Source organism: Etheostoma spectabile, chromosome 2 (genome assembly GCF_008692095.1).
Source record: "Etheostoma spectabile isolate EspeVRDwgs_2016 chromosome 2, UIUC_Espe_1.0, whole genome shotgun sequence".
In the NCBI taxonomy this organism is placed as follows: Eukaryota; Metazoa; Chordata; class Actinopteri; order Perciformes; family Percidae; genus Etheostoma; species Etheostoma spectabile.
The window spans coordinates 5,698,685-5,709,031 of NC_045734.1; the positions used below are offsets into that span (position 1 = coordinate 5,698,685).

At 41.3% G+C, this 10,347-nt stretch overlaps 1 protein-coding gene across 4 annotated transcripts in view; it reads right to left on the minus strand.

Moving 5' to 3' along the window:
- The window catches only part of dok7b (docking protein 7b), a 24,642-nt gene extending 19,727 nt beyond the window's left edge, over positions 1–4,915 (minus strand). For all 4 annotated transcript variants that reach the window (XM_032527382.1, XM_032527399.1, XM_032527390.1 and 1 more), the window contains exons 1-4: positions 4,376–4,915; positions 4,216–4,261; positions 2,988–3,076; positions 2,424–2,574 (exon numbers count right to left, since the gene is read on the minus strand). In XM_032527382.1, the coding sequence (XP_032383273.1) occupies positions 2,424–2,574; positions 2,988–3,076; positions 4,216–4,261; positions 4,376–4,429 (340 nt within the window). In that variant the 5' untranslated portion in view covers positions 4,430–4,915. The remainder of the gene's footprint in view (positions 1–2,423; positions 2,575–2,987; positions 3,077–4,215; positions 4,262–4,375) is intronic.
- Positions 4,916–10,347: the final 5,432 nt, after the last annotated feature.

The window sequence follows — 10,347 nt, forward strand, 5'->3', positions numbered from 1 at the left end:
ACACACACACACACCCACACACACACACCCACACACAATTAGGGTGAACATAAAAACAAAATAACAGGGCATATCTCACACACACAAGCACATGGACACTCATGGACAGTGTAGCAATGGCTGTGGTAAGGATGATTACACAGTTTTAAGCTCAGCTGGCTGCAATTTGTCATTGCTCACATTGTACAGACGGCACTTTCTCAGTGTCAAGGTGTGTCGTTCCCAACACATACTGTATAGTGTCACATATAGTATGCACATACACTATATCTATATACAGTATGTGCCCATACAGTACAACATATATAGTGTGTCTTTTTAAGTTATAGTTACAGGAAAAACATGAATTAGTACAAAATAAATAAATAAAAATATTTAGAAAGCACTTGAAAAACGGTTTATAATGTAGTTCACTTCTCTTCACCTTCAACAGACTGCGAAACAGGCTGAAGGGCTCTCTGCCGGAGCACCTCTGGGTGCAGTCTGGCTTGCAGGGAGCTAAACATTCAAAGATGTAGCTGAGGGCATCATCGTGCTGGTGTGTTGGTTTACTAATCTCAAGCAGGTGTTTTTCTAGCATAATGAAATTATGTGAAACCAAAGGCTGCCCTGAAGGTAGAGAACCGGGATGCTTTAGAAAATGTTAACAGCAATGCAAAGTATTCACAATTTGCAAGAAGGGTAAGTTTGGGGTGAAATGGTTTTAATATTTGGCCAGCAGGATTGGGGACAAACTGCAGGCATGAGAACGACTTTTGTTGGGTAAAGAGAGCTGTGGTAATCTAAAAGGAGTATACAAAGATCATTTTGCATATGTTTAGAACTAATCTCAGCCATAGAAAGCACAGCTACAAATGCTGTTGAAATAATTAAATTGTGATTCTTAGCAGTGGGTTTTGCATTGTAAAATATTTAATGTGCTGTGGATTTTATTTTAACAGTCAGAAGACAGGAAAGAACAGAGTTGCTTTTATTAAGTTGGAAAATTATCTCCGCCATGCATCAGGAAAACCGCAGTTTGTGGGTTTCAAAGAGACAAAATGTGTGACATTCACATAGTGACGGAAGAACAGAATGCTTGTGGATAATGATTATGGGGTTGGATGGAGCCTTGAAAATATCCTACAGGTGATATTTTGGAAAGAGGAAGAAAAAAAAGATTACTTGCTCGGAAAATGTTAATAAATACTGACAGTACTGCACAAAATGTCTTATTTAACACAGCCTGGCTGGAGAGTACAGTTAGAAATCAGGCTGAATTTATTTGATATGCAGTATGTTATTACAAGTCATGATAACAGCGAGGATATTTCTTAAGACAAATTTTAAAAAGAAAGTTTGGGCAGAAGTAAAAAGTAATTTCTGAGAGGTCCAAGTTAAATTCTTTGATTGACTACTGTAAAATTATAACCGCAAGCCAGAGTTTTTATCAATCGATGAAATGCTTCTGGTTTAATACTTCTTTGAGCCGGCTTGGCTGGGCCTGTGTTAAGAGAGCAGGTGGATGAGATCAAATGAACGGGTGGCCCAAAATTAGCGGGGTGATAAGCACTAAAAAAAAAAAAAAGGTGGATGTTTTTTACTCTTCTTACAAACATGTCATTGTGCAGATGATGCTTCTAAAGAATAACTAGAGGAGGGGCAACAATAAAAATGACCCTTCAGGTGTAAAAAAAAATGTTGCTTCTGACCACATTACACTTAGAATAATACGTAAATCTCAGAAGTTGTTGCACCTCTATCTAGCACAGTTTACGCATATATAAGTAAAGGGTATTCAGTGTCCTTTGTCATTCTCCTTTATCCTCAGCTAACCATTTTTCACTGAAAAGAAAGTTGTGAAGTTGAGATAGCAGACTTTGCAGATAGAAAATGACCACAGTGATGAAGGACAGATTGTATCTGTCTGTGTAATTCCACCTGTCATCTCTTTGATCCCTCGAGCAAGGGACCTCTAGTTCAGATTTTTTTTTGCCTAATATATACTGACAGTTGCATGTACATACCTTGTGGTCAACCAAATCACAAAGGATTTAGGATATTCTTACTGTGTATCAACCACATTCAGGCTTTATTCTTTTAAAAACATGTTCAGGGAGGGTCATGGAGCATCTGATGCCACTTAAGTAATATTTTAGATACTGGTGCTGAATAAGTCACTTCTTGAAACAAAAACTCCCTCTAAAGATGGTAGCAAGTACTGCTAATCCACAAAAACAACTGCCTCTTCAGCTTTTTAAGAAACTCTGAGATCCTTGCTTCTTCTGCTACTTAAAACAAACAAAAAACTAACCGGATGTAAAACTAGCTGAATTTCTTGATGCGTGGAATCCAACGGCAGCTCAGTAAACTAACTTTCCTCTTCGGTACATTAATCATTCACATATCACATCCACATATGTGCACAAGGTCCAACCACTGACCCTCTCCCAGGCTGTAGCGGACGCGGGCATCCCAGGCCAGCAGGGCGTCTCGGCTGTTGAAGCCCAGGACCAGCGTGTGTGCCAGACAGAGGATGGAGAAGGTGTAGGAGACCCCGTCATATCCTGGCCCTGGCTCCACGCCACAGATCCCCTGGGGTGGGGGAGAAAGAGAAAAAAAAAAAAAAATTAATAAAAACAAAAAAAAAAGAGTAGATTACACTGAGAGTTTAGATTGTATCACTAATACTCTCTTTAATGCTGTATTATTTTTATTATCTCAAGGGAAATAGTTGTATCAGCCTCAATCAAAAGAGCTGGGTCTCTCCTGATTGAAGCCAGGTGGATTTGTCAGCTTAAGAAGTGTCCCTCTTTGTTTAATGCTGCTTTGGTTTGATCTCAAGTCCTTATCCATCCATGTGGCATTCACATTATTTGGTCTTTCCCCTTGTACATGTGATAGCAGTAGAAACCGTGAGGTATGTGATGTAACGACACTAAGGGGCTGTAATCAAGCTGCCACCGGTGTGTTTCACCTGCACCGAGATCAGAAGCAGCTGAACATACCTCCAGAGTTACATTGAGCCTCTCCTTCTGGCTGCGGCCCTTCTCCTTCCCTTTCTTCTTCTCCTTATATACCAGCAGAGACAGACAGTCTAATGCGGAGACACACAGAGCGAGGGGCTTTGAAGACAGACAGGCTTAAAAGTCAATTCTGTGCTTAATATCAGAGTCACATTTTTATAATGTCCGCAGCGTGTCTGGTCTGTGTTTATGGCACAGCTGTCACAACAAACCCTAAAACAATGAACTGATCCATTGGCACAGCTGATCACACACACACACGCACGCACGCACGCCTGCCTATCTTTGTGGGGACCAGTCATTGACATAATGCATTCCCTAGCCACTTACCCTAACCATCAAACCTAAATGCCTAACCCTCACCCTAACCTTAACCTAACTCTAACCCTACTCCTAAAACCAGGTCCCCATAAGTATACTGTTTTCACAATTTTTGGTCCAAACCAATGTAGCGCTACCTAGACCGACCGCACGCGCGCGCGCGCCGCGCCACACACACACACACACACACACCACACACACCCACACACAACACACACACACACCACACACACACACCCACACACACACAAACACCACCACACACCACACACACACACCACCACACACACACACACACACACCCCCAAAAAACACACACAACACACACACAACACACACACACACACACACACACACACACAACACACACACCCACACACACACACACAACACACACAAACACCACACCTGAGGGTACAGTGTAGCTGTCCTCAAAGCGTCTCAAGTGAAACTCGGGTCTGTTTTGAAACATGCGTCTTTATTTTCTGCCAAGCTTGAAGAGAGAGCCCTTTACACTGTGGCAACTGGCACTAAAACCCCTTAAGATTTCATTTAATATCCAGACTCCTAATTTGCAAGCGGACATACACCACTTATTTGTCTGCACTCTTTAAAAGAATTTAGTCAATTAAATAAACTCGATCGCTCATTTCAGCGGTTGTATAGCGTGATGTCGCCACGTGTTTACGTTGACAGGTTGCGCTATGCGCTCCTGAGGCGCACGGCCAAATCATAAGTTGTGAGAAAAGCAGACAACTGCAGAAAAGCAAATATTAGTGCTAAATGATGAGAATGTTTTAGCTGAATGTTTTGTCGCTGTATAAATATGCACATTTTTTCAATGGGAATAGTATAAGGATTGTAAAAATTAAAGCGGGTTGCCACCTACCTGCTACCGGCGAGGGCTTCCGAAGAAGGACGCGCCGAGTCTTCCACTGTGGAGAAGTTTGTAAAGAAAGAAAATGACAAAGCATATTCCTGTAGTTGACCTTGAAGGATAAAAATACATTTTACAGTTTAAATGTAGAAGGAATATTGGAGAAAACCACCTTTTTTCCATCTCTGAACTTGACTTGTCCCTCCGCGACAACTGTATCCGTCATCTTCTGACATGGTTCCGAGCAGGTGGGGGGGGGGTGGGTGTGTGTGTATGTGTGTGTGTGTGTGTGTGTGTGTGTGTGTGTGTGTCCACAGAGAGAGGGGGAGGTCACTTTTCAAAATAGCATTTACAGTCCAAGCCCCGCCGGCACACTGCTCACTCTCCCCGAATATCAGCCCACCGGGGCGGGGAGAGTTCCCAGCCTCCCGCCGCGGGGTCCTGCCAAGTTAGTACAGTTGTCATCCGGCGTCAAGTGCTTATTGTTTACAATGTAGCTAATTTGATTAGAAGAGCATAACTCGCGCACCTTTCACTTAACTCATGAAGCTGGCTCTGAGCCGGGTGTTGGACAGGGATTCATGGTGCCTTAATGCGAATCAGTGGAGCTTCAGCTCGGTCTGTGGAAGGCCAGTTTAATCTGGAAAGGTGGCGCGAGAGTAATACCAATTAAGACATGTAAAACGAGTAAATCAGCTTCAGATCCGCAACAATAAATGAGATTTATCAAGAAAATAATTATGCCCATGTGTCCAATGAATGAGCACATCCTGAGGCCAAAAATGCAATACAGCCGTCCTGTTTTACTGATTCAAGGTTGTCTCAAAGGTCTATTGTCTATTGATATAAAGCCTTGCATTGCTCAAAGGCACTTGACTTAGGAGTGGATGTTGTTGGGGTGGCATTACCTCCAGGGCCTCTGCAAATTCAGGGGCAATTATTCTTGGAATAACAGCAGAATGCAATCAACTAGCCGGTGCCAGTAACACTTATCTAAAGAACTGCAGACAGCTGACAGCGGCTTAGGGTTCTCTTTTCAAAATGTCCATATTTAATTATAATGCATGTGGTTGACATACTGAGTTTGTGAAAACAAGCTGTATAAAGGCTTCTGTGGCTCTGGAGGAGTTTGGTCAAGTCTTGGAAAACAACCCTAATGTCATGCTGGACGTTCACAAGGCAGGGAGGGGCCTAATGAAAGTTGCTGTTAAATTGCATCATGGGAAACTTATGTTCCAACATGAGGCCTGAGAGAATATTTCAGCCACTGCTGCTTTGGGTTTGCCTGTTTGCAAAATCTTCCAACTTTATGGAAAGGCAATACTAAATCCTTGAAGGGACATTTTAATTTACAGATTTACAACGTACAGAACAATAAAGCTACTGGTGTTACAAGTATTCACCTGCATGGGCACAGAGGTCTTCAGCTATAGGCCAGGAAGTGCTTTGCTGTGTCCCAGTTCTTTGCTACACACTGTATGAATTGCTTTAGATGATATAATGCAGTTAATATAGGATACAACATGTTAAGGTTTTTATTCAAAATCTGAGCTGACAATCAGCTTGTGACATTGTACTGCCTTCACAACTTGACTGATAAATAAGATTTTATTGTTTTGGTTTTTTTCCTTCCCTGGGGGTGTTCCTTGAATTATATGCATTATATGTTATAAGGCAACATGTTTGTAGTAATAGCTGTGGGAATAAGTGGAGCAAAAAGTACAACATTTTCCCCTGAAATGTAATAGAGTAAGAGTACAAAATAGCATTAAATTAAAAGTAAAGAAGAAATCCCTCAAAATTTCACAGTAACTTGTGTGAACACATTACACCCCATGCACAGTACAGTACGGAACTGGGACACAGCATTAAATTGATCTCAGCCTGTTGTTATCTTCTAATTGCGGCCCTCGGTCATACAGTCAGGGAGCAGCTGGTCAGTTGTCACTGAGCCCTTTGCCTCAACTTGAAAGCTACACAGATGTTCCAGCTGTTGCAGACACAATCAGCGTGGTCAGAGTCACTTAGACGATGTCAGGAGGCCAGGCAGTCTGTGAAGCAGCTAAACATCAGGCTACTCAAACAAAGGTTGCTTTCCATTTATTCCGGTCTATCTGCCCTTTGCCCTCACTCTGCTCCAACTGTCTCTTGGCTTTGACCATAGAAGGCAACTCTGAAGTCTGGTACACTGCTGACCTCATCCTGCTGCCACGGCAATGCAGCTCCAACGCCACACCCTCCCACTTCCTGTCCAGCTCTGAACCCTGAGAGCCCCTTGGGTCTCGGGACCCTCGGCCGGTTTGCCTGCTGTCTTCTGGGATAGTAGCCTTGATTTTGTCCAAATCCAAGGCTTGTTTTGGGACCGAGTGTTTAGAGCGGGATGAAGGTGACTTTGATTTGTGACGCGAGCGAAGAGGAGGCCGTGGTGGAGGAAGGGGAGGAGGAGAAGGAGAGGGAGGGATGGGCTTGGAAGAAATTTTGAAACCTCCTCTTCCTCCTCTTTCCCTGTCCCTCCATCTGTTTCTGTCTTTACCTGAGGAAGAAGAGGCCGCTTTAAAAAGAGACAGAACAGGAGACAAAAGAAATGACAAAGCAATCACCAGCACTGCAAACCATACACATGCCAGCAACACGCACAGGAAACACAAAATACGAGCAAAATGTTCTGCATTTGTTGGCAAAGGTTTGTGGTGCAGGAAGATGTAAAATGACAAAACAAAAACACCAGACTATGAACTAAAGCTACAGGATATATGTATCCCTCTGTATGTGAAGAGAGAAATTAAGATTATTCACATTCTGTCAAATTCAAATGAAATATCACAGCCATGATCCTCCTGTAGCCAAAGCAGAATACTCAGAAGACAATTTAACAGAAAGCCAACGACTAAGTTTACAAAATTACAAACAAAAAAAATGCTGAGAGCAGCAAAAAGATGATAAAATACGACACATAGGAGCAAGTCTTTAAAATGTTTTAAGAGGCGAATTTTTTTTCTTTTAAATGCTTGTATGAATGCCACTGGCGTTTGGAACAACGCTTTCCGGACTGAAATGTCCGTGGGATCGATATTGTACCTTCAGACAAGATGACTTGTAATAACGTGGAGATGCCTTCATTTTTTGACATAATTATCATCCTCCTCAACTCATTTGTGTATTGCTAATTAGCACGTGCTAGCATGTCAACACTCTAAGCTAAAATAACAACAAAACACTCTTAACTAACATGAAAACATGGTTAGCATTGTAACGTTGCTAACATCAGCATGTTAGCAAGCTGTTAGCATTTAGCTCAAATCCTCGCTGTGTGTAAGTAACCTCACAGCAGGGCTGTAGGGGAATGCCGTCCTACAGTAGATACACTACAGTACAAAGTCGTCCTACTTACCAACTGCAAGTAAGATGACTTGTTACGAGAGTTCAAAAATGTTTTTTTTAAAGTCCATTTCAGAATTAGCTAGCTTTAAAACAGTGGTAGGCTACGAATAAACATCTCAAAGACGCTATACGCCATTGGCCTACAGGTGTTTCCACTTATTGCCTGATAAGACCTCTGGCGTAGTTGATTGACATCTCCATCACTTCTGCGTTAGCATTGTAGGGACAAGTTAACGTCACATTCTTTGCCTTTATTTTATTAAATAAAATGGGTGTGCAGAGCCAACTATTTGGGCTAGGCATTAGGCCTACTACTTTCTTTCTCACTCATATAGTTAAGTAGCCTACAAAATATTTCAAGTGGAAATAGAATTATTTATTTTAATCATATATTAATCATATACACATATATAAATAAGGCTATAAATTTAGAAAATGTCGTGTCTTCCCCTTAACTGCATGTTCTTCCCCTGTTCCTCTCTGTCCACCATTGCCTTTGTTCCTTCTCTTACCAGCAGATGGAGCCATTTGAGATGAGAAGCGCTGATGCTCTTAAGATGCAATTATTTTGTTGGCCCATGGACAATAGCAATGGTCCTAGCGAGCCAGTGAATTGAGGCACCAACGCCAATACTGTATTCATACAACAGCTTCTGCTAACCAGGTTTTCCCATGCAATTACAGCAACAATTAACTCTGTGGGTCCTTCAGCATGAAAACAAGAATCAGACCGAGATTGGTTTATGTTGAAGAACTCTCAGCACTTCCTTGATATTCAAGTCATGATTTTCAACATGATTTTGCTAAATTGTGTTTAACCAAATTAATTTCATGGTCTACATAAGGGAGACAAGTTCCACTATCCACTGTCCAAATAGATACAGATCCTTGTTTTTTCCATTTCCTATCTATTTTTCCAATTTCCCAATTTCTTCTGGTGAACACTTCACACATCAAGTCATATATAAATTAAAGTTTTTTGAGTGTCTGAGTGTGTGTAAAGTGAGAGGGAAAGGCAAATATATTTCTCCCCTCTGTTTCTGTACGGAAATGCTTTGTTTAATTATCCGGCCCATTAAATTGCTGCTGTCAGCACATCTCAGTCCCGTAGGAAACGCAAACACCACTAATAACACTGACACAGATCTAGATGCTCCGTGTTTGTAGGTGACCGCGAGCATGTATAGTAAAGTGGAGATGAGTATCTATATGTGTGAGTGAGAGAGAGGAGGAGGAGGAAGAAACAGAAGCTAGTTTTGTTTGTGGGATACCAAAGAGCCCAGCATGACAAAGCTTGCCTAACAAGGCATTGAGCAGAGGGGAACCCATGCATAGCTAATAGCCCAGGCCCACCAAAAGGCTTTGTACCCTAAAACAAAAGCCGCACACACACACACACACACAATTGAAGCAATAGAGAAAGATGGAGAGGAATATTAAGTAAGACAGGTTAGAGGTTGTACAAAGGGGGAAAAAATAAAGTTCTCTTAGCTGGTCATTTGAACTAGGATAGCTGATGGTCAATTTCAGAATAAGGCATTTAAAGGACAATTCTGGTCAATTTCAATATGTAGCTCTGTTGTTTGTAAATTTGTAGTGCTGTCACTAGAGAGAAAAATGAAACCAATCGGTGCTGTCTACACCAAGTTATCCTCCTGCTAGTGTTAGCACGCAACAGGCTTTGACAGGGCAAGTTTTAAACGTGTTTTTAACCTCTAAACATGCTCGAAATGTCATTACCATTGCCTAGCCATTTGCAGTTATTCCTTCCAAGTTAACAGCGAATTTGACGGCAGTAGATGTAACAGAAAGGCATATAAGCTGTGTTAATTTAGCCAGTGCACATACCTCCGTTTATTTCCTGTTTTCCGGTGAAGTCCACACTAGTCAAAACACGCCTTTCTGTCAAATTGCAGTCAAATTCACTGTGCTCACTCGGAAGGAATAACTGCACATGGGTAGGCACTTGTAATGACGTTTTGAACATGTTTAGAGACTAAAAAACAAGTTTAAAACGTGCCCTGTTTAAGCCTGTTGGGTGCAGAATCTAGCAGGAGGATAACATGGTGTAGGCAGCACTGATTGTTTTCATTTTGTTTTGCTACTGACAGCACTCCAAATTTACAAACTACAGAACTACGTATTGAAATTGACTGGAATTCTCCTTTAAGGTCTGATAACCATGAGATAATTTAATTTAGCTATTTAGTTCCAGTGGTAGAAAAAGTAAAAGCAGTCATGCAACCGGAAGAGGTCTGTCAGTATTATTTTATTAAATCATATTTATTAAAAGTGCTGGAGCTGATTTCAACTACTTTATATTCTGTATACTCATTAGAGACATTGTCTTTTTTTATGTAAAAACTTTAAAGTATTGCAAAGTAACTAGTAAGTTAACTAAAGTTGTCAGATACATAAGATTTCCCTCTGGACCATAGTGGAGAAAAAGCAAAAAGGTATAACACAAAATGGGAAATACGAGTTCTTAAGTACAGTTTTGAGGTACTTGAACTTTTCTCTGCGTAACAAGTACAGTGTCATTTCACCACTGGTTATTCCTATGGTGTTTTACTTTACAAATCAGCATATAAAGATGCATATAAATACTTAGATGAAAACATGCATGTAACGCCTGATACTAGCTCTACGCCTCCATGTACAGAACGCACACACGCATGCACAACACTCATAACAGATGAAGTGAGGAGAATAAATTGGACATTATTGAAAGTCTTAGGAAAAGGAAGGAGGCGGCTCACATGA